At 34.0% G+C, this 26,352-nt stretch overlaps 1 protein-coding gene across 2 annotated transcripts in view; it reads right to left on the reverse strand.

Moving 5' to 3' along the window:
• The window catches only part of PTPRZ1 (protein tyrosine phosphatase, receptor type Z1), a 120,620-nt gene that overhangs the window by 33,503 nt on the left and 60,765 nt on the right, over positions 1-26,352 (reverse strand). For both annotated transcript variants that reach the window (XM_012805164.1, XM_012805163.1), the window contains exons 8-12: positions 26,013-26,197; positions 25,246-25,372; positions 18,697-18,743; positions 11,755-12,754; positions 4,287-4,431 (exon numbers count right to left, since the gene is read on the reverse strand). In XM_012805164.1, coding sequence (XP_012660618.1) covers positions 4,287-4,431; positions 11,755-12,754; positions 18,697-18,743; positions 25,246-25,372; positions 26,013-26,197 — 1,504 coding nt within the window. The remainder of the gene's footprint in view (positions 1-4,286; positions 4,432-11,754; positions 12,755-18,696; positions 18,744-25,245; positions 25,373-26,012; positions 26,198-26,352) is intronic.

Genomic DNA, 26,352 nt, shown 5'->3' on the forward strand with positions numbered 1-26,352 from the left:
ACTGTGATTTTGCTAAATATAATTTTGGCCTTTTGGGGGTTCCAACTCTTTAAAAAAGCTCTCAAAAACTTCTCCCGTTTTTTTGTTTGTTTGTTTAAGAAGAACTATTCAAAAATCTTCCTTGTTGAAGTCATTTTGCATCTTAGAAAGTTAGTTTGGCTCATGTAAATTATACCTTAAAAACATCTGGAAAATGATTTCAAGGCATATTATTTAATGTATGACAAGATTCACTACCTATAGTCCATCTGTTCAGTATAAGCAGTGAATGTCTTCACGTCTATGTGCTAAGTGTTGATAACTATGTCTCCTGCTAATTATCACTCAGCTATGATGAAAAAGTGATGACTGTTTTAAACTTGTAGACATAGGTCCTATCAATCAATGGTAATCTGATTATTTAATTTACACCTTTTCATCACAGTAAGTATTTAGAATTAAAAGCTAGAAATGTGTATCTTTCCATTCTTCAGTATGTTTATACAGAAATGAAACAAGATTTAGCATGCTGCATTCCTTCCTGGAACCCCTAAAGAAGGTCTTACTGTAACCTCAAAGATGATCTAGTGAACCCCTCAGAATGATAAACAGAGGAAATTAATTCCTAGGTGGGTAAGTGACATGTTCAAGGCAAGACTGGTTAAGAGACCTCCATGTTATCACCTGTCATTTGTTCATTAAAACATGCTTCTCAAGTTTTATATAAAAATGGGGGAGCAGGTTGAGTTAGGTCAAAATCAGACAAAATCCTTCTTAAAGGGATTATTTTTTCCCTAAAAAATTAGGCTAGAAAAATATTTAAATATTTTCTTCAAAGAATTTTATAATTTTAGTTCTTAAACTTAAGTCTATGGTCCCCTTTGAGTATATTTTTGTGCAGAGGGTGAAAAAAAGGTTCAATTTGATTTTTTGTATATGGATTTCCCCTGCTCCAATGCCATTTGTCAAAAGGACTATTGTTTGCGTGTTGAAAGGTCTTGGGACTCCCATCTAAAATCTATTGACTGTAAATGTAAGAGCTTATTTCTGGACTTTGAATTCCATTCCATTGATCTATATGTCTATTCTATGCCAGTAATAGACTGTCTGGATTATTGTAGCTTTGTAATAAGTTTTGCAATTAAGACGTGTGAGTCCTTCAACTTTGTTACATATTTAAATGAAAATCTAGAAATTAGTTCTTGTGGTCTTGGGTTTGACAAAGCCTTTTTACATATGATACGAAAAATTAAAAATACAGGCACCAAGAGGAAACAGATGAGTTAGACTCCATCACAATGAAAAACTACTGTACTTTAAAAGAGATACCATCAAAAAAGTGAGAAGACAACTCACAGGATAGAAGAAAATAATTGCAAATTAGATATCCAATAAAAGACTTGCATCCAGAACATGCAAAATACACTTTCAACTCAATACTGAAAAGACAACCCAATTAAAGATAGGCAGCAAAGGATTTAAACACATTTCTGGAAAAAAAAAATACAAATGCCCAGTAGCACATAAAAAATACTCAACATCATTAGTCATTAGGGAAATACTAAAATGCATTAAAAATAACTGAATCATTTACTTCAGATAAGCAAATTTTATGATATATTAATATTATTCAAATGAAGCTATTTTATAAAAATGTTTAAATATATACATCAACTTGGAAAAACTCATAAGGACTATGTTACTCTTAGTACTGTTATTGTTTATGACATTAGATTTTAAACCTTTCCACAGGCTATAACTTTCAGAAAGGTCTAAAATGTTTCATATTTGATAGTGAAATCATGGCATTTACAATGCACCTACACTAAAATTTGAATAGTTTATAGAAACCTTAAAAATGCATTAAAATTATGCATTATGATTCATCACACAATACCCTTCACTGTACTGTGATGTAAAAGTTACATTTTATGGTAAATTAACTTAAACACAAGAAGATGAGTAGGACAGATATTCAACACTATTTAACATTTTTAAATGGGTGAGTATAGAGTAATTAATTTTATCAGAACATTTAACAAATATAAAACATTTAATAATATTAAAATATAATATGTAATAGATATTAAGTATTAACATAACACCATTAAAGTACTCATATTTTAAACTGCTACACTCTGTATTCAAGGTACATAAAGTGTTGTGTGTGAGGCAAAGAGAACCATTTTACTGAAGGTCAAATTAGTTTTCAACTGGTAATTTTATCTTTTTCCCCACATAAAACAGATAAAATGACCCCTTACACACAAAAGATAAAAACCACTCCAGATTTTAATTTTCCATGAAATATCAAATCATACTAAATGAGGTGCTGATTTTTAAATTTCTAAAAACTATACTTCTATATATTTACTCTAAAAGTAACAGAGATTATGAATCTTTCTAATTATTTCAGTCTTATAATGATAGAGCATATGATATCTTTATTGGACGTTTATACCAGCACAATTTATGATGAGGTAGAATTTGGTTGCATTTTCCATTTTATTTTCAATTTATTTAACATTGATTCCTATTAATTTAAAAATAAATTTGGCAGAGAAAATCAGATCAGACAGAACTAGTCCTCTGAACAAACGTAACATCAATGTGGTAAAGAATCTGGTCAACAAGTTCAGTGGGGACCGGAGAGAAAAGCAATACGAATTCTTGTTTAACAAACATTTGTGGATTATGAACTATGCTCAGAGCCTTCTGCTGAGGATGGACTCTTCTGTAAAAAAATCATTAGTAATTATAGGCATCAATAGGGAGCAGACTGAGGAAAGCGGGTTTGTTTGCATCTTGTTATGGAAAAAAAAAAAAAAAACGGACTCCTAACAGACACAGGGTAACAAAAGCACGATCTGTAGTCTACTCTGTTTTGTAAGGAATGTGAAATATGAAATACTGAACTGAAAACAGTCTACCTTAGCCAACCAATGTCCAAAGACATGCAACTACATGCTCCAAACCTTAGCATCTCCGACTCCTCGAGCTCATTTCCACTTCCCCTCTTTCCATCTGTGCCCCTGCCTGGGATGTTCCTTCCCTTTAACTCTCCTTTCTGAATCCTGTGCAGCTCAGACCCTGTGTTTGATCCGACATTGAACCTGTGTAGTTTGGCCAATCAAGCTCCCTTGTTCTCTGACCTCTCTTAGCATTAGATTTCAGCTGCTATGCACATACTTTTGTGTAACATTTTATACATTTTAATGAAAAACTGTCTCTTCCCAATAAGCACATATTTCTGGAAAGCAAATGTCTCTCACCTATTCATTTAATGATTACTATTTTCCAACTGTAGCTAATACAGTACTAGGTACAGGGCAAAGTCAATAAGTAAGAGTAAATATTTTAGAATAAACTGAGAGAATACGTTTTGGAAGAACACATAGAGAGTGGTGTGATAAACTTATAGACTAATGTTGCTAAACAAGAAGGAATTAATTAGAGATCTGAATAAAATTCTCTTTTAAAATAAAGTGTAAGTCCTTAAGCTATGCCCTTTCTCAGTTTACAGATATGATTCCTTTATCATCCTAAGTCCTTGTTTTCCAGCAGACAAGGTTATGCTGACTTATAATATGTCCCTAGTAAATTTGCTACTTTCCTGTGTGTTCTGCTTGCTACACAATGAGAAGCTTATGACGGATGCTATTAGCCTTGTCCTTTAAAGCTTTTAATAGATTATTGATGAGAATGAAGCTATATTTCATCCTCAAAGCATATTATAAATGATTTTAAAAGCCTATGCTTCTTAATATAGTCACTTACTTTATTCCCTAATTACATCTATATTTTAATTGCTTGATTTTGACTTTTACGCATGAGTTATCATTTTAATCAGTATGCACAGCTGATGTGCATGTGCATCTTGTACAAACCCTTCTGTTATTAAAAAGTGATTTCTTTTTTTACTATATCAAAAGTTCTATTTTCCTAAATAATGTTTGGAATTATAACACCTGGTAAGAAGCTTAGATTTCTGTTCAATGTTATGATGATGCTTGATTAATTAGATTAACACACAAGTGCAACTGTCAAAATTATGTATTAAACTGTATCTGAAGTAAAAGTTACTCCAATTTACCTTTAATTTATTGAAACAGGAATACCGATCAACTCTTTTATTACTGTTTTTGGATTCACAAATTCCCCCTGAATTCATAGTTACTGGAATAAATTGATGGAAACTCTTAAGTAAAATAAAATTTGACTATGCTCTGAAGACCTTTCAGATGAAATATGGGCAAAATCTGAGCTTTATGAATTAAATTTTCCAAAAAAAACCCCACTCAACTTACCTCCAGTAGATGAGAATACCCACAAGAACCACTAGACAGATAAAAGTCAGGGCTGACACGATCACAAGGGGTATAACTGCCTTCTTCTCGGATTCCAACCCCTCAGCTAGACCAATACGAGACTCATGGCTACTATTACTGGCCTCTGTAGTCGGAGAGAATTGAGAGAGTTGGTATTTAAGCTGAAGGAAAAGTCACAACACTTTCAACTGATCATTGCAACCTTCATTGCTGTTACTTACCTTTAAAATGTTGTCTCTACGATGCCAATAACATCTATGATTATAAGCCAATTTAAATAAAACCAAGTTTAAAAAGTAAGCCAGACTATTAGAGCTGAAGAACAATAATATTCCAACTGAGATTCGGACCAGGATGGGGTGCCTTGGCAAAAGAAATGTAACACTGTCTTTAAAAGCTTGCTATAAGGGAAATAGAGGTATCAAAATAAGAAAACTACCCAGTTTTTAATTTAAACGATAAGGAAAAATAATGCTACTCACTCAATAATCCTATACAGAATCTTAATTTGTAAAAATTAATTGTAGTGGAATGATTTTGAACCCCTCATTAGGTAAATAATTAGAAGCAATCAATAATTGTATACAGAAAATAATCTTAAGATAACACTTCCTATATAAAGATAATTTTTCAATCCAGCAAACTATTTCAATTTAAAATGTACATTGGTCTTAAAAGTTACTTTGAAAACTTGAAAAACCCATTATTTTTTTCCTTAAAAAATAAAAATACTATTGCATATGAATTAAAGGAATAAATAAATCTAAGAAATTCTTTTCACATATGCAAATGTAAATAATGAAAAAGTCCAAATTTGGTCTTTGGAATAATTTTAAAAGATGGCAATGACTACTTTTATGGCCAGTAAGGTACATTACTGTACCACAACCTTGAAAGTCCAAGTGTAGATATTCTTCCAAATTATAGAGCTACGTTGGTGGCCAGTGATAATCATTTTCCTTTGCTTTGAGGTGTGTTCAGTAGGAAACCAAGATGATTGAGCATGAAGACTGTCTCTACCCTGCTGATATGCTGATGCGGCCTTATTTTGTCTAGCTAGTTCTGAAAGAAGTCAATTTAAGTTCTTTATCAAAGTCTACATTTGGTACTTGCCACACATTAGGTACTTTCGATGCTTTTATACCAAGTATCTTACAATTACTAATGTGAGACAGAGGGAATTAATTTAATTTTGAATATTTTAGAAATTTGAAACTAATATGCATGCATCTGTGTAGCATTAAAATATATCCAATTGGAGAGAACTAAAGAGTTTAAATTTCTTTTGTGACCAAGGATGATGGCAGAAAGGGCCAAGAAGTTAACCCACTGATGCAGGAAATAGATCATAGGTATATAACTGGTACACAACATTTCCCAAGATGTTCTTGTAATTATAGATGCATTTTCTAGAAAAAAAGGGAAAAATTTGTGGGAGTGACTAAAAATCATAAAATGTATGAAAAGTGAAAATATTTTCTAAGTCAACTGACCATTGAGTTGTATGTAGCTAATGTTCTTATGAGAAAAGGCTAAGCATTAATTGCTATGTCGGTCCTATGCTCTGGTCATTATGTATGGGGTGGAGACTCATTTAGACACCTAAATAACCTGAAGGGGAATGCATTACAAATTTCCTTAGGAAATTTAGGAAAACACCTTAGTTGTCTTTACATTTTTCCTATTGTAACTATTGTTACCTAAATAGAAAGAAAGTTTGTGGGTAATAAACAATTCACTTAGCAAAGTCCGTGGTACCTCACACAGTACATTTGGAAATTGATACTGTTATCTGAATCAGTCATTCTTGAAGTGTGGTCCTTGGAATACAGGCATCTATATCATCCATCACTTATTCAAAATGCAAATTTTGGACTCCACCCAAACGACACCAAATCTTCTGAATCAGAAGTTTTATGGTGAAGGCTCAGCAATCCATATTTTGATAAATCCTCCTTATGATTTTGATGCATGTTTGAGAACCAATGGTATACATGAATGCAGGTACAAAGTAAGCTTATATAATTACACAGGTTCTTAATGGCCACACATATTCATAGCAATATGTGTACGAGTGAATATATAAAGATAAATACATATCATTTATATAGACGTATATGCATACATATATGTGTCTAGTCATATATGTGACATATATGTAAGATATATAATGCATATTATACAATATACACCATATATACATATTTACACACATGCATTATATACAAACATGCACACACACAAAGTCTTGTAGGTTGTTTTTCTCCTATGTTTTCTGGGATATCTAATCTTAAATCTTTAATTAAGGAATTATAGTAATACATCTATAGTAAATATGAATCATAAAACCTAGCTCTTTTATACAAGATGGGATACCACATGAAAGTACAATCAGTTGACTGCTTTGTATACTATAAGGAGGAACAACTAGTCGCCTTGATCTTATTTTCATTTAATTGAGACTAAAATATCTTTTTGATATGGCTTACTAGTGTTAATGAGTTACTTAAATAAGACAATAACCTACTAATGTAATTAACAATAAAGAACCAATATTAATATTTTGAAATGTTTTGAGAATAGTATAATTTGGTATTACAATTTAAGCATTACATATTTTTTTTATTGTCCCCAATCATAAAAAAGAGACAGACACAATAGTATATTCCAGGTGACCTGATCAAGTAACCTAATATTTTTGGTTTACTCATAAATAAACTGCAAATACTAATATTGCCTTGCCTATATTATTTTGAGCAACACATCTTGTAAGTAACTCTATATTCTAGAGATACACCAAAAAATTGTAAGTTTCAGAATTAATCTGTATACATTTAATAAAGGGGCATAGTTCATTATTGGACATGACTGACAGTGTATGATATCTCTATAAACAAAGTTTTAAAAATAGTTAAGAATTTTCCTCTAATCTCGCTTGATTTTATTTACTTCATTAATTGTTACTTGTTGAGGCCAGAAGTTATATTCATGTTGTTTTATCCTCATTAATGAGGGAGCATATTCTTAATAATTGAATAAATCTAATTAGTGCATTGAAGAGAAACTTTGTAAGTTTTAGCCAATAATTCTAGGATTAGCATTTGGTTATATGGATAGCCTTTCGATAATGGCAGCATCTAGCAAGAACATATCAATGCCACCACCTAGGAAGACAGAAAAATGAATGCCACCACCTAGGAAGACAGAAAAATGGATGACCTTCTGATATTTTCATTTAACATGTATCCATTTAAAAAATTAAAAAAGCAATTCCCATAATTGGGGGCAGATAACAATTCCTATATATGACAACGCTAATGAATATAGTGACCTACGGATTCATTATTCATTCTTGAATGTCAGTATTTAAATGCTTAATCTGAAATGCAATATTAAACAGGTAAGAATACAGAAAAACTTCTCCATTAAAATGTACAAACTTTTAATTGCTGCTGTACTGAGGAAAAATATACAAGTAGAGAAATGAAATAATGAAGAGGAAAAATCTTCCAATGAGATTGATGTCTATGTTCTGGATTATAAATATTCACAATTAGGTGTCTTTCGTGACGTTAGCCTATCTTTTGACGTCTAGTGTTTCTAAGATTTAAACATGTTTAGTTCTAATTGTTTTAAAAGCTTAAAATTTAATAAAAGCCAATTATAAAATTGTTATGATAAGTTCAGTTAAATCATCTACTATGTAATGTGTACTGGAGTTGAACTTCCCTTTTCTTTTCATTGGCATTTAAAACAGACATCTGTATTATACATGCTGCAAGTAATCTGTTCTAGGAAACATCTGGCCAATAAGCTAATCTGCATAAAATACATTAACAAATGAAATACCCTTCTACAGAAAATGTTCTAGTGTTTTACCTCTTGTCATAAAATACCTGTACATACTCTGCATATTAATGCTCATTATTTAACTTAGAAATGTGTATAACAGGAAGCATAAAGCAATGTATTTTGTTGGTTCACACTGCCCTCTTTAGGCAATATTAAGGTAATAGAAGAAAGAATTTTAAAAAACTAAAATATTTTCCTAATCTCATCACTAGCCCTCAAAATTTAGTAATTGAACTTTTCTTTTATAGCTCCCCCAAGCTGATGGGGGTGTGTGTGTCCTTTCTATGGAGTGTGTTGGAGAGATAGGTGCTTATATCATAACATTTTATTAATTTTTATTTTTATTTTATTTTATTTTGACCAGGGTGAGGTTTGAACTCGCCACCTCTGGTATATGGGGCTGGCACCCTACTCCTTTGAGCCACAGGTGCCGTCCATCATAACATATTTTATAATGCATTTTATAACTTAATAGAAATAGTTTATAATTTATTTTAGAGCACAAATAAGTATGAAAATTAAAATCATCTAAAAATAGCACACTCTGATCTTATTTAAAAAGCAGTATGCTAAAAATGTATTATGCACATATAACAGGCATCACATAGAATATGAAATATTAATAAAAATTATTGTATCTATTTTGGAGATAATTAAATAATGACAAATACTTATTGAATAATCATTAGAAATACTGAATAAAACCATACTTAAAAAAACTGTAAACTGATTTATTGATTTAAAATAAAAAGATGATAAATGCCTGAGGTAAAGGATACCCCAATTACCCCCATTTGATTAATTCACTTTGTATATGCCTGTATCAAAACATCATATGTACCGTATGTATAGTAGATATACAACTACTATATAACCCAAATAATTAAAAACTTAAACAATTTTTTAAAAATTTCTACCTTTTCATTTAAAAAATGTCTACCTTTTCATAATTTTTTTATTTTCCTTTTAAAGCAAGAAAACCACCAAGTCTTGATCTATCTTTTGATCCATAACTAACCTGCCTCTGAAACGTTGAACACTTCTGAGTGTCTGCTAGTAACAGACGGTGTCGGGGACCTTGAGGATCCAGGAGTTATTTCTGAGTCGCCTGCTTCCAGGACCCCGTTAGCATCTCTTTCATTAGTGTCTGGAAAACTGAAATCTGTAGAAGTCTCATTATCGTTAAGGCTATCTGAGGTACCTTGCCCTGATCCACTTTCTTCATCACTCGTCAGAACTGCCCATGCTTTAGAGTCAGGGGTGAAAGGAAGCAAAGCACTACCAATCTGAATGTCATTTTCCTCTTTTTCATCACTCTGCTTTGGAGAGAGCCCATATGTTGGTGGTGATTTCTCAGGACTTATGTCCTTACCAGTTTGACTGTCTGAGGTTACCCCTGTGTCTCTATTTTCATCTTCAAAATTCTCAGACAGTGAATATGAGATCGGGGTATTCTGATCCACACGACTGTCTTCCTGGGCCTCTGAATCCTCTGTTACCTTTTCCTGTGATTCTCTATAGGAGGAGCATGACATACACTTATTTATGGATAAGCCATCACTATCTCTGTCATCACCACCATCATCATCATCATCATCAGTGTCACCATCACCCAGTAAATCGGCATCAAATCTGGCACTATGCGTCAGCTTAGAAGTTGCTTTGGAAGTAAAAACCAACTTGGTGGTGGTGACATCTCTGTTGGGAGAAACAGCTGTCATGGAAACATACCCATTTCCTAAAGGAACAGAATGATCAGCAGCTACAAATGTATCAGAAACAACTGGTGGAATACCAGCAAACACCTCATCAGTAAGAGAACTTTTGGTGGAGGTGAAAATCTCATCAGAATCTACGACCTGATTTATTAGTGTGTTTAGTGGTTCATCGAGTGATAAAGTAGGGGTAGCAAAGGCACGCCCTCCTTTTGAGGGATAGGCCGGGTTAATCTCCAAATTGGCAGTGTGGTACAATGCATCGTTACTGTACAAAGAAGGGAGCACTTGCTGGGAACTTTTGCTTTTCAATAAAACTGGTTCGGAATATTTCTCACTTGTGTAAGAAACGGTTAAACCTTGATGTGAAGCAGAGTGCATATTAGAAGTAGGAGACATATCAAAAGCTGGTGCAGATGGAGAGCGCAGCCTGTTGTCATTGGAAGCAGAATTTGATACCATGGGATGAAACACTGGAGAACTAATTTTATCAACCTTGGGGGTTTCAACCAATACTGGGTCACTAGGCACAGCTGGAAGAACCGTTTTAAGCAAAGTATCAACAACAGAAGCCTGAAAGGAAGGTTGCAGCAATGCTTCAGTATTAAAGGAAGCTGAGGTCTCATAAAATAAGAGCTGAGTTGAAGGAGATAACATTTCACTAGAAGCAGGGTCAGAGGATGCTGGCTCTGAGTTTGCACTAAGCACAGGTCTAAGCGAAGTGTCACCAAATGCTTGAGATACAATATGTGTAGGTTGAACTGAAAGGTTATTTTCTGATACTTGACTAATCTCATGATCAAAAACATTAGTGTTGGTATAAGCAAGAGACCCTGGAAACATGCCCTTTGTGCTAGAAATGGAAACAGAGGTTTCTTGCAAAGAGGCATACAACTTAGTTACATTATCAGACACGTTGGGCATGACTGTGCTTTCAGAATGGTAAACCATCTCATTGAAAGAAGAAATTTGCAGTTCAGTCTCATTTCCATCTGTTATTTCACTTTTAGAAAGCGGATTATTATCATCACCAAACACAGATGTTGAATATGTAAATTCAGCCACAGAAACAGGCGAAGAAATGTTAAGGGCTGGCAGCCCATCTGTGTCAGGTAAGAGAAATTCACTATCAGAGGAGGCTCCAGACCACTCTCCATCACCGGACAGGGCATGAGTCAGCTGCAGTAATGATGCGGTTGGGGTTACTAACGAAGACTTAGGCATCAGTACATGGCTAGGGCTGCTAAATAAGGAACCCTGATAAGAAATGTCAACAGACTCATGCACAGGTACTGCAGAACTGGGAGAAACAGTGAAGATGTGTTGGGAGCCCTCATTATTAGATAAGCCATAAGAAGGTTCAGGCCCTGAAGAACGTGCATGCATCATGGCATCACTGCTGGGTGCTTCACCTTGAGAAAACATATGTGTTCTATAAAGGACACCAGACTCACTACCAAATTCCAACGTCTCTGAAGCAGCATGAGGAGTGGTCTGATGTGACACCACATCAGAATACTGAGCAAGGCTGGGCTCTAATAGCAAATCACCCCCAGCCACTGGCAGAGAAGCATGCAAGGACACCTTATCACTTTCAGTAGCTGAAGTAACTTGTGGAAGGTTTTGAGAAACTGTATGCAGGTGGCGAAACAATTCACTACTGAAGGAAGCAGAGGAAAATGGAAGCAAAGGTGCACCATCAGAGGAAGACAGGATGGATTCGACTGACACATCGACACTGGGAGATACAGGCGTAGCATGCAAGGCCGAATCACTACTTGAAGCAGCAGGGGTAGTGTTGAGGGTCTGATTGTCAAGCAACAAAGGGGTGACTAGAGGAAAGACTTCACTACTGTAGGAAGGTTGAAGAGATGTCTCACCATTGTACACCGGTTGGGTTGTCTGCAATTGTACCATGTTGACAGTGGGGGCCAAATCGTGTTGTCCGGAGGATGGAGTAAAAGCATGAGGTGTTACCTCCGTCGGGAAGTAGGCAAAGGTGGAATAATGTGGCATTTCCATATCTGTGACTGAGGGACCCTGTGACACCACTGGGCCTGGAACAAAGTATTCAGTTGTCTTCTCAGATTCATCAACATGTAGCTCCGTGTAATTAGTCTGGAGAAAGCTCTCTCTACCTGATCCAACTTCGGGCTGTGTTGTTGTATCTGTAGAGACAGGAAACCACACATTTCCATCAACAGAAGGATCTTTTGATGATTCTTCTGAACCTGAGGAAGGTGACTCTTCTGAAGCATTTCTTGTGGAGTCTGGTATAAGAACATCATATGTGATTGCCTCTGTGTTTTCTGAAGAAAATATATATCCCTGGGATATGTTCTCAGAGATGAATGGCACAGCAGAAGTTGCAGGACTGGAGCCTGAAGCATCATCAGCTCCGGTATCAAGCTTGAAACTGGTCAACAAACTTTCTTCCTCACTGATATCAGTAGACACTTCTTGATATTCTGTTATAGAAACTGCATTTAAAGACTGTGCAGTCCCAGACAAGTTCACCTGTGGAGACCTAAGAATAGTTTTAGAGCCATCATTTAAAGAGGCTGAAGTACCTTCCATGGTGTGTGATGGCAGTTCTGTCACAGCCTGAGAAGTCAGGAAAATGTATTTTTTTGTTGGTAATTCACTGTCTGGTTGGGAAGTAAAATTTAAAGAGGTGTTGGGAAAACGACGCTTTCCAGAGAATTCACTCCCTCTCGTTGGGGATCGGTTTGTCTTGGCCTCATTGTATTTAGTCCTTACGCGGTTGTAATGTGTTGTGGTAGAAACGTGGGGCTCCTTTTTCCTTATTTGGTTTGTGGCACTGTCTCTACCAGGGTTCACAACAGTGTCTTCTTCAAGGTATTTCCCCTCTTCTTCCTCCTTGGGAAAGCAAACAAGATTTAGTGGAACATAAAAAAAACAAGAGCAAAACAAAATTTTAATATCTTACCCTATTTCGTAATGCTAATTGTCACTTGGTGATCATGGGGAATTTTGATCTTCATAAAACAACATGCTTATATCCTACCCACTGTCCACCTCTGGGGATAGTAATTACAGTGAATGAAAACACATCTTATTTATGGCTGCCTTTATTTTAATGCTATGGAAGGAAGTGATTAAATTAATAGATGTGACAGTTTTAAAAGGAAGACACAGTGTATTTGTAATTATTTATTGAAAATGTTATTTAACATGGTGTTTAGTTTCTTGTTTTTATTCTTCTTTGTAAAGTTCATCAGGCACCAAGATAAAGACCAGTTAGCTTATTTTAATAAGAAATGACAATATATTTCAAAGACCAAACTAGGTGGACATTCATAATATTTAATTGTGTATATTTAGAATAATTCAGAATTTCAAAGTCATCATAAAGGAGAGATTTAAAAAGTGAACAGGTGTTTGGTTTTGTTTTCCTTTTGTTTTTAACACTTTCCATTTAAGATTCAGGCAGATATTTTAAAGGCCACTTATCAAAATGTGATTCTCCTATGCATTATTTAATTTTGTGTTTCCTTTAGAATCACTATTCAGGAGCACAGGTCTTCCATGCACTTTTATCACAATGGCCCAGGAGTCTTCCGGCCAGAAGCCAATAAAATCCTGCACACGTGAGCTTTCATTCTCTCTCTTTCTGGAACTGGCCATATTGTAATATGTCTAATCATGACTTCAGGAAACTAAATTGCCAAAGGTGTCAAGGCATATATGTATATATTGGCCTATGTAAGACATGATTTTGTGAGTATCTTCGTATCTAATAATTTGTTAGAACTGTGATCTATATAGATCTTCTAATTCCATGTCATTAAAGGAAGAAAAAAAAATGACTGAGTACAATCAAGAAAAATCTGACCAATGTCAACAGAAAGAATCTGAACCTTAAACTGTGTTGGTCATGAGCAAGTTTCTCATGCGGATGGACAGCTGCACTGTATGAGCACAGGATCCAATGACTGCCACAGTACTTAGAGCTGAATTATTTTGTTGGTTGTGTAATATTTTCTGTGGCATACATGATGCCTCTAACAGTAAAATTAATCTAAATGTATCTAAATTTTACTGAAAGCTAAAAGATAAATGGCTATCCTCCCAGATTCCTAAGACACATTTCCTTAGTAATTGTCAGTATTTCTTCATACAAGTGTACAGACCATGAGGTTTCTTGTTCACAAGGCCATCCTGAGAGATTTTACCAAATAATTTTTTGAACAAAATATTCTCCTATTCTGCAAACTTAAAAACCTCCTAAAAAGTAAGAAAGAATGATCTTGGATTGCTTTGGTGAAAATTTAATTATAAAACATGTGTTTTATAACCTGATCCAGAGTTTTGCTGAGGATCAATGTTACTCTTAGCAGTATGGAATTTCCAAACTCTTCCTCATTGTTGCAAATCTGAATATTTGCCTAGTTTCTGGTGTCACTACACACTCTTACTCTCTACCAAAACTCTGTTCAAAAATCTTCATTTTTCTTTCTTTTTATTTCATTCTCAGAAGGCACCCTTCCTGTTTATAGAGAAAACAGAAGCCACCAGACAAAAATGTACCTCTTTCTAACATTAAAAACACATACCAACAAAATTACCTCTGCCCCTCCCACCCTTCTGTAACTGAAGAGTTATTTCCCTTTGAAGGCTAATTCCTACAAGGCTAATTCCTACATGTGTTTTAAATCTATTGTCTACCAGAGATTATTAATCCACTCGTGAGTTGAAGGCACTTGGGTTTTTTTCACATCTTTGTGATTGTGAACCGAGCTCTTATATACATTCAGGTGCAAATGTCCTTGTGATAAAATGATTTTATTTTTCTCCTGGGTAGTTACCTAGTAATGAGATTGTGGGATCAAATGGGAGGTCTGCTTTTAGTTCTTTGAGGATTATCCATCAACCATAAAAAATGGTGGAGACTTGACATGTTTTGTATTTACCTGGATGGAGGTGAAGAGTAGTCTCCTTAGTAAAGTATCTCAGGAATGGAAAGGCAAGCATCCCATGTGTTCAGTACTAATTTGAAACTAGCATGGGAACAACTACAGGCTCACAAGAGAGAAAAACACAATTAAATTTGGGAAGGGGGGTGGGTTCAGTGGGCTCCCACCTATCAGGTACAATGTAGGGGTAAAAGACACATCTCCTGAGTGAAGGACTCAATGAAATTTGGACTATACCCTTACTAATACAAACTATGTAACCCCTTATATGTACCCTTATGTTAATCCAAAATAAATAAATTAAAATTAAAAAAACAATGAAACAACAAAAAAATCTATTATTGTCTATGATGTTCTTGGCAACTGAACACAAGTGAGCACTTCCTTCTATTTTCTGTTGTCAATTTGTTTTCTCAAATTCTCAGACAGATCATTCCTACTAGTCAACTCAGGTCTCTCCTACTTAAAAGAAACTTAATGGAAAACCTCTAATTCAACTTCTATCTATCCTTCTACCTCTCTTCTCCCCAAACACAGCTAAAGTTCCCAAAAGAAATGCTATCTATTTTTTTTTGTATGATCTAATAATATCAATAGGCTTCCATGATACCTGTATTATTTTTCTTCCTCTTTGCTTACATTCCCCATCAATACATATTATCATAGCTTACCAAAAGTAACATATTTCCATAAAGTTTTCATCATAACATAATGCTACTCACCACTTCTCCTATTAGATATAATAGACAAAACTCTATGCATATCACATACATGTCCCTCAGACCACTTTCTGTTCTACTGACTCTAAATTTTATGAGGCTCAGACAATTCTCAGAACCCAATGAAAGTGATGGACCATTCATTAATCCTACCCCATCATATTTTGTTGATCTTTATGGAAGGTGATATGTTTTATCGATATATCGATATATGTTGATCTTTATGGAAGGTGATATGTTTTATCGATATATCGATATATGTTGATCTTTATGGAAGGTGATATGTTTTATCGATATATCTATATCGATATCTATATCAAATGTAAACTATATCAAATGTATCAAACTATATCAAACTATATCAAACTATATCAAATGTATCAAACTATATCAAATATATATCAAATATATCAAATATATTATCGATATATCTATATCGATATCTATATCAAATGTAAACTATATCAAATGATATAGTTTACATTTCAAGGCAAACATATGATTCATGCTCCAAGATTACTTTATTCATATCTGATCACAAATATTTTAATAAATATTCTTTCCAGTAATTCCTTATGGAGTTACTGTGAATCTTTCTCTACTGTAGTTTTGATCTGTGTCATATCTATTATCCTTCACAACTTCCATTTATAAAATTTCAGTGTTCAGCCACCCAATGTTGGGACCTAGGCTGATACAATGAGTTATTTCTTTCCTCCTGCTCAAGTACCTTTCTTTGACTACAACAAGCCAGCCTGTCTAGGGCAAATGTTTAAACATTTTCACTTTTTCTCTACCAGGAAGATCTGCTTGTATTTGTAATGTTCCCATGTAACTGATGAGACAGGAAGCACCGTGATATATGGGACACACATGGCCTTTGGCATCTCTGTCCTAGAGTGTCATGACAACAATCAAGGCTCATTCATGTTGCTGTGAATGACAGGATTGCCTTGTGTGAAGTGAGGTACACTAAGAACAAAAAGATAAATACCATGTGTTCTCACTCATACATAGAAGTTAAAATAGTTGATCTCATCAAAGTAGAAGAATAGTGGTTACAAAAGGCTAGGAAATGTAGTGGGGAAAGAAGATTGGAAGAGATTGGTTAAAAGATAAGAAAATTATAGCAAATAGGAGAAATAAATTCTAGTGTTTTACAGGATGACTCCAGTTATCAGTAAGACATTTTCAAACAGCTAGAAAAGAGATATTGAATGCTCCCAATATAAAGGCATACTGATGATGGATATGAAAATTACACTTATTTGGTCACTGTACATTGTATGTATTACTATATCACTATACATTCTATAAGTGTGTACAATTATTATGTGTAAATTAAAAATATTTTAAAAAGATATACCAAGTCATTTATAGCTTTTTGCATAGTTAAATATTATTCTAAATACAATATTATAGTTTTATGTAGAAAGGTACCAGTAATTAACATGAGAACATTTTAAACAACAATGTCAATAGAGAAGAAAAATAAATGAATATGGTAAAAAATTGATCATTCCTTAGTTTTTTCTAAAAAGTTCATGATATTTCATATGAGATGTAACTCAAATCAAATATACTTTACTCACTGGTTCCAATTATCAGAACAAGGGCCTACTTCAATATTATCGAAATAATGATTTGGCTCAGTGGGTAGGTAACTAGCCACATACACCCAGGCTAGCAGATTTGAACCCAGTCCAGACCAGCTGAACAACGATGACGACTACAACAACAACAAAAACAGCCAGGTGTGTGACAGGAGCCTATAGTCCTAGCAGCTTGGGAGGCTGAGGCAAGAGACTCGCTTAAGCCTAAGAGCTGTGAGCTGTGACACCATAGCACTCTACTGAGGGTGACCTGCTGAGACTGTCTCAAAAACAAAAAAAATGATTTGAATTAACAGCACCACAGACAAATTACTTCAGCATGATATAATTCATCCATGTTTCAAAACCTCCTGCTCCCCCCAAAAATTAGGCAAGTAATTTCAGCAAAATAGTGACTTGCTTATATAGGAGAACAGTTATCACTTATATAAATTATTGAGGAAGTTATGCCTCTGAAAACACAACTTAGTTGCTATTTATTGCTAGATAACAGCCTTAGTTGTCACAGTTTGCCAGCTCATAGACAATGTGTACACATCACACATTCACACTATTATCGATGATTGCACCTGGATTGAACACTGAAATATGAACCCCAGATTTAGGCTTAGGATGAAATATAAGATACTTCAGTAGCTTACCCATATTTGAAAAATTAAAATAATGTTAAAAATTACAGATATTCTCAAATACTCATTTATTTGGAGGACATTATGCCAGGAACAGGTACTTATAATATGAATAATCCAATATGAATAGTCCAAACACAAATAACCAGATTAAATGGGCATATGTATGTATATATATATATATATGCACAATATATATTTTGGTTCATATTTATTAAGCATCTTTCAATTATTGGTTACGAGATATTTATAAATAAACTATACTAACATTAAAAACTTTAAGAACTGGTCAGATATTACTTCAGTCCTATAGAAAAATCTGAATGCTAAAAAATTGCAATTTATAGTTATAGGTCATAGCCACAATTTTTAAAAATTAAAGTTGTTTTTTCCATTACTGCAAACCATTTGATATTTCTCTATTTTCTGTCTTACAAAAATGTCCTCCAACTTTTCATTAAAAAATTGTGTATATATAAGACTGTCTATACATAAAGCTAAGCGATTAACCCCACAAACGATAATTAATGCAACGTGGACTTTTATTCATGCAACAAAACCTACAGCCTAAATAATAATTCTATATATATATATATATATATATATATATATTTTGAGACAGAGTCTCACTATGTCACCCTCGGTAGAGTGCTGTGGCATCACAACTCACAGCAACCTCAAACTCTTGGGCTTAAGCGATCTCTTGCCTCAGCCTCCCAAGTGGCTGGGACTACAGGTGCCTGCCACAATGCCCAGCTATTTTTTGGTTTTATTTGTCATTGTTGTTTAGCTGGCCTGGGCCGGGGTCCAACCCACCAGCCTCGATGTATGTGGCTGGCATGGCAACCCCTATGCTATGGGCACCAAGCCCAAAATAAGATTTTTAAATTTTAAAACATATGAATATAAGAATGGCCATGATACCTTGATTATTTCTTCAGATCCAATTAATCCAGGAAAAAAGTCAAGTTCTACAAAATTAAAAACAAAATTATTAAAGGTTTTCTTGAATTATTTTAGCTTCGTGGGTTTACCTTTGATGAAAAGAGAAAAAATAAAAGAAACAACAAATGTTAGATTTGAAAATACAGAATCTCTCAAAATAAAAGTATCAAAGTTTAAATTTTAGTGTTCAACATTACTAAATACGACATAACACAATACTCCTCAAACTTTATTTGTAACTGCATTCTCCACCTGATCTCTTTGATTCCAACCATCTTTCCCACTCCCATCCTTAATCTGAACAAAGCAAAGAAGACAGCAGTACCTGATCTACCTGAGTGTAAAGGAACTGAAATAATGTTTCATCAGTGAAACAGTTACTTTCATCCTTAACCAGGCAAATAAAAACATAGGGAAATGGTAAGGATTTTCTGGACAATTGGGAGAATTTATTTTCTTATTCAGCTATCTCTTTCTAAAGTTCCTTTTTAATTAAGAGACGGATAATTCTTTTTACTCTTCAAATTTGGGCTCACACCTGTTTGTATACAGAGTGCTGCCCAAGTAAAATGAAAGAGCATTTTACAGTGGGTCTCAGCCTATGTGGGCACCAAGAACTGAACAGAATGATGCCTGTGCGTTCTCCCCAGGGAATCTCAGCTAATGTTGCCTGTGCAGAGTTTGATGACTTAGGATTATTCAAGTCTAGTCTTCCCAGTCCACCAGAATCAGCATATGGGTATCTCAGTGATAAAACATGAGTGTTAGGGAACATTGGGTGGTCCTCTCTCCTCAACAGGGAATCCAGCCACAATGCCGAATTACTGAGGGGCAAGAGAATTTTTCCTTAGTTTTCATCTGAGTTGCCTAGGTCATTAAAAAGATTGTAGACAGAAAGAGCATTATTATAATGATTCTCTTCTTATTCCTATGTCTTTATCTCATTCTGTCCCCAATGTTTATGCTCTGCCACTGTCCCAGTGCTGCTATGCTCTATGTTATGTCTTCACAAGTTATAAAAAAAAAATGCATATTCTATAGAAATTTCAGTGCATAACTGAAATGATATTAATTTGTCTATCATACCCAGGCCTATTTTCCAATATAGACTTTCTTGAGTTTATTTTTATCAGAAAATTTATAGGTATGAATAAATATAAAACCATAAAATAGAGTCTAGCATGAATTATACATAGAAGAGAATTCATGTGAAATCTATTAAGTGCACCTAGCTCCCAAGAAGATTGAGATAAAGTTAATACTATTGACAACTTAGTTGTTTCAAAGTTACTTACCTTGAATGATTTTCTGTCCTGTAAAATGTAAATACTCACTATAAGCAATCAGTCTTAAGTTTTAATTCTCAGTATCTTTTTATTGTTAAAACAGATCATGAAAGAGTTTTAAAACTTTTATTTGGATCATGAGAGTCATTCTATTTTTTCCCTAGGAATTCCTTTTCCCATACTCTGTATTTTATGCTCTTTATGTTTCCAAATTAAAGTGATTTTGGCCAGGCATGGTGGCTCACACCTGTAATCCCAGCACTTGGGAGGCTGAGGTGGGCCGATCCCCTGAGCTCACGAGTTCAAGACCAGCCTGAGCTAGAACAAGACCTCATCTCTACAAATAGCCAGGCATTGTGGGGGGTGCCTGTAGTCTCAGCTGCTAGAGAGACTGAGGCAAAAGAATTGCTTGAGTCCAAGAGATTGAGGTTGCTGTGAGCTATGATGGCACAGCACTCTACTCAGGGAGACAAAGAGAGACTCTGTCTGAAAAAAATTAAAGTGATTTCAATCATCTCAAACCACGTGCCTTTGCAACCTCCAGGAAAATCAACACACAAATTTAAATATGAGATGCAACTAAACTGTGATGGACCTTCAAAATTATTCTCTAACAGCTATAAGTAAAGAAATTCATGCATTTTAAAAAATCGTTACATTGAAATCATGAGACAATAGTTTTATAGCAAATAGTTTAAAATGAAGCCTCTCCTTGTCATTTATTTTTAAAATATTGTAATGGTCATAATAGCAATTCGCAATTTCTTATTAATGATATGTTAATTAATATTATAATATTATTATAATTATCTAATTATCTAATTATTATAATATAGATTTTTCTCTGTTAAGAGGCTATGAACAAAACAATATTCCATTTATTTCAACACGCTTAAGAAGGTATTTTAAAATAAAAATAATAGTGGTCTACCTTTGTCTAACCTCATACTTTTAATGGGCCAAGGCAGTATGCCTGTTTCATTGCCCGAGTTGGGGTGGGGCATCTAACATTGTCACGCTGAAGACCAGTTTCCTTTGCTTCCAGTGTTTTCAGTGAGCATTGCATTGGATTTATCTTTACTTTTTCACCAGAGCATAAATTAGATTATATCGGTTTTTGTTTCTATTCTAATAAATTAAAATGAAATCTTAACTAATCCCACCCCCCAAAGAATATCAATGACTTACACTACAATAGGGTTTGCTATTTACTATACTAAGAAGAAATCACTTTTCTGTGGGCCTTCTCAGCTCTACAGCACACGCAGACCAGGCTGCCTCTGGGACCCTCTTTGTTTCATAGCACTTTCAGGTGATCACCCCACGTGCAGGTGTCTTCATATTGGTGTGTAAACCCACTCTGAAGGGTCTTCATTGTGGTTCACTGACATTCTGAGGTTTCCTAGGAACACTCCAGTACCTTTATTTCCCAGAATCCAGCAATCTTTTGCTAAACCTTAGAACAATTTTGAAACGAAGTGATTTTTAAATATTGTTTGTCTTCCTAAAGATTCTGAAGCCAAGCTTCTGGATCTGTGAGTTCAAGACCTTGGTACTCAACGGCTCTGCTGATGGGCACAAGATTTCATACTGGGTGCTCCTGGGCTTGCTGCTTCCTCTCCAATAACATTTGATATTTTAGGAACCACTGGTCTGACTGCTACGAATGCATTTACCAGCTTAAAAATTATACTGGTTTTAGAACTTCACACTTTACCAAAATAGACTTTAGGAAGGCCAGAAATAAGAATGATGATGAAAAACTGTCAATATCAGTTTTTTTTGAGTGAATGCTTAAAATTCACATTTATGTCAGTAATTGAATGAAAGCTGTTGACTCATTCTGGTTTTGATTTGAGACACAAGTAATGTTAGTTTTTTTTTTTTTTTCCAAAATAACACATTAGTAACACATTAATAGTCCATAACACAAAAAAAGCAACACTGATGTAGGTTGGCAAGCAAGGCTTATTTAATTTTTTGAAGGCAAGCCAAGTTTCACAGTGTAAAACATAAAAGCAATGTAGATTGCAAATCACTTCAAACTATGATTTTAAATATCATTATATAACACAGATAGCACAGGATGATACAGGCAGAGTTAGGACAGATGTATAGTGAATTAACAAGACAATTATTGTACAACTGAAAAGCACACAGTAACAGAAAAAATATGATTTAATTCATCATGCATTTAATTTAACACATAATATATACTTAAATAATGCCTCCATAACTGTATATCACTAGAAGATAAATAAACATAATTATCTTAGTAACAATGCAATCTATATGCTATGGATTATTATTAATAAATATAATTGCTGAAAAGTCTTTTAAAAGGATATACATTTCTTTTTACATTAAAAGCCTTCCTTGACAAATTTAATTTAGTTTCTGAATATGAATTTATACATTTGTTTTAAAATAGCAATTTGTATAATACATATTAGCTTATAATGATACCATTGTAAACAGGTTTAATTAAAAGTTAAAAAAGAAAGTACTCAAATTTCCAATTAGAGTGCACAATTTAATAAAATTAGAAAGTTGAATGCACAATTTGGAAGACTGAGTGTTTCTTCACAAATATTGACTGGACTAGAATATTTGAAATACATGAAATAGTGAGGGCAAATGTAAATTACCTCCTTCATTTCTTTTTAATAAAAGCAACAAAAATACAACATTTGGTGAACACCTTACACTAAATAGTAGTAGAGTAATTCCATAGTGTCTATTACGATGTTACCAAGGTAATGGAATAACATGATTAGCGAGATGAAATGGTACTAATAAAAACCATGAGCTAAGCAGCAAACTCAAAGCCACTTACATCTATATTAGCCACATAAATGAAAAAGTTCACAAGTCTTGTAGGTACCAAATCTGTTTTATAATTGCCAGCTTGTACTGCTGTCAAGATTTTGCTGGGATATAGTTACCAGAGAACAATATTAAACATATTGTAATTTCAGTACTGGATTGTAAATATTTGGATTGAAATATATTGCAGTGTTTAAGATATGAAAGAATGAATTTGAAGAGAACTGGTATTTTCTTTATTAAAAATAGGAAAATCTCCTATTTCAGGTAAGTTAACTTTTTTTTTTTTAAAGTTTCCACACACGGCATTGATTAACCGGCTTTGAATGGAGGAATTTTTGATAGGAATAATTAGGGAATAATCTACCTAAGTTTTTAAACCCGGGCCTTTCAGAAGCATAGTATATCAAAACATCGACTCAAATACCATCTTGTACTAAAACATTACTGTACAAAATGCCTTAAGAGACTGAGGCATCCATGGAGATTAAATGGTGAGCCCAAACAAGCATCTCATTATTACAATGTTCAATGGTGTCCCGATCCTTTGAATAAATAGAAATTAAGTTATAATATTCATTATTTTCTAACAGATGTGAAAATAACACAAATGATACAAGAATGTTATACTTTGTGCTAATATAGACTTAGTCTAAAAGGATCACTCAGAAATCATGTCTGTAGAAAACACACTCAAGCTGTATTTCATATGCAATAAGTTTCTCAAAAGTAAAAAAATAAAATCCCAAAATATTTCAAAAGTTTAAAATTTTAGCATGGCGAATAGAGTAATAAAGAGTATAAAATAAGAAATTAAAAGTAATTATTTTTCTAAAGTTCCAGAATAATAAAATTAAACCAAGATAGTAAACTTCAGTGAATGCGTTCAATATACTTTGGACACTACAATGCACACTTAAAGGTCCAGGAGATTTTTTTATATGCCATAGTTCAACCAATTCACATATGATTTTAGCCAACATGGTTAATGTTGGCTGATAAAGATCATTTTCTGAATGGATCAATGTGAGCAACTTGGATGCTGGTGGCCATTCAATGGAGTAGCTCATAGTTAAAAACACAGTCAATTACTTTGATACTCACCTTTATGTAAGACTTAGCACTCACAGTCCATTAAAAAATTATATGATTTTGACAAAAGTAATTCTAAATAAAGCAATGTGAAAGATGGTTATACCCAGGCCATGAGGCATGTCATAATGAAATAGTAAACAATGATATTGGCATCTTGACGGTAGTAATATTCATTAACTGAAGATCAATTTGGGAGATATTTTGGTAAGTTTTGTAGCCTTTGATTTGAATAATTCATTTTATAGCATATAATGCTTTGATGTACACTGTTTAACTTCAAAAGTCAACCAGTAGGAATAACTATGGCAAGGTGATCAAGGAACGTGTACTTTATTTAAGCTCACATTGGATTTAGACAACAATGGCCAAACAGTGCATGACAATTTTCCTTCCATATGTAAAACTAAAATATGTTATAATTAATATAATTTGTAACCATTCATTTACAATAAAAACATATAAAAGTTCCAGTGGGTAGCCTCATGATATGGATGACCAAAGAGAATTTACATTTACGCATGTATGTTTGCAGATATGTCAATATACACATGTGCACTGTGTGTATACACATATAAATGTATACACTTCCATTCTATTACTTTAAAACTACTTACACTAACAAGAAGAAAACTATGTACATTTATAAACTGTCAATTATGATGGGCGGTGTTTGAATCAATTATTGCATATGATCTGAGATAAAAAGACTTGCCCATAATACTTGAAGAAGATGCATGCAAATAGAATAGAAAACACCTTTTGTTTGTTTTGTTTTTGTGAAATACGTGCTATTGGAAGATCAACTGAGAGGAAATCCCTCCCCTGACCAAATTATGAAAGGTGGATAAAAATATCTAAGATAAAGTGTTGAGATGGTTTGTATAGATATATAAAAATACCTCACATGACCTCAGGATCATGTAAATACTTACTACATAATGCTTTGGGGGCTGAAAAAGGAAATGAAACCAACTCTTAATTATTGAAATTTATCCAACTCTTAATTATCCACAACAATGTCAATGTTCACTTAGTAAATGTCATTCGATGACCATTATAAACTTTTAAAATAGACTTTACTATTCTTATTTTACAAATGGAAAACTTCAGTATTAAGGGCAAATTCAATTACTGTCCTGCACCAGATTGGCTAAATGAGAAACAGGTCCTGGGCCTCACACAATTACCTGATGATCCAGATGTAAAACATTTTGCTTTTTGGCCAAAAGAGCATAAAGTCGGAGAGAAGGCATTAGTTCATCCAGTAACCAACCCAGCCTGATTTATTTAGGTGATATATAGGAATAAGGTGGGCACTTACCAGAGTCATCAGTCGGCATGTCAACAATCAGCTGGTCACTGTATTTCCCATATAAGCCGTTAGTACATATGGCTACTATCTGAAGCACATAACTCATATTGGGCAGCAAATTATTGAGAATAGCACCCTAAAAAAAGATGTGAATGATTACACAAATGGTTATTCTCATAGTAATACTATGAATAATCACAGGACGACTAGTGCAGTAGACATCTTTTCTAGAAAACATTTTCTCATTGGTCAATGAAAAATATTTATATTTTGTTAACATAAGAAAAAGCTTATGCAATGTCACTAACTTGAACTTGTGGTATTTGCAAAGACATGGGGAAACTAGGAACGTTTTGCTTTCCAAAAATCAGATATAACTTTAGAAAGTTGCATATAAAAATTATTTTAAATTAGTGTGAATGCTTACTTATTGTAATTATACAACTGTGAGACGTTATTCAAGGTACTTATTTAACTGTTGTCTAAGTCCTTTTATTTGTAATGAGATACTGCATTAAATAATCTCTGGTTCAGAAGTCTTGCAAATGGCTCCCTTCTATAATGTTGTTGTTGGCAAAATCATATGGTCCCTATAATTCAGGGTAACTTTTGACAGAAGTTAGTATAGCTTCGGCTGCCCCAACCTCACCCCACTAGATGCTCCCATACAAAGTCTAAAGTAACTAAGGGCAAAAATATATGATCATTAGTAAGTTCTCACATTGGAAATTAAACCATAACGTTATCAAACATAAAATAATTCATCTTATAGTTACCAAATCTTGATAGCCATCTGTCAAAAACTCATGCTTGGTTTGGTCTTCTCCCTCCAACTGCTGGTACAAAACTGCAAACTTCTCAATCATTGTGTCGTACACTACTCGAGGCCTTTCCCACGTAACAAGGAGGCTGGTATAGTTCTCTGGATCAGCTTGAACATTTTCTGGTTCTGAACTACACACTTCAGAGAGAAAAAAAAAGTATAGCTATTAATATAACTGTTAGCCTCCAAGACTTTAATAAGTTAAACATATTCCATAAAAACTTGTATTTTCTGGCTCGGCGCCTATAGCTCAACCGGCTAAGGCGCCAGCCACGTACACCTAAGGTGGCGGG

Source organism: Otolemur garnettii, unplaced genomic scaffold (genome assembly GCF_000181295.1).
Source record: "Otolemur garnettii isolate 467f Iridium unplaced genomic scaffold, OtoGar3 scaffold00037, whole genome shotgun sequence".
Lineage (NCBI taxonomy): Eukaryota > Metazoa > Chordata > Mammalia > Primates > Galagidae > Otolemur > Otolemur garnettii.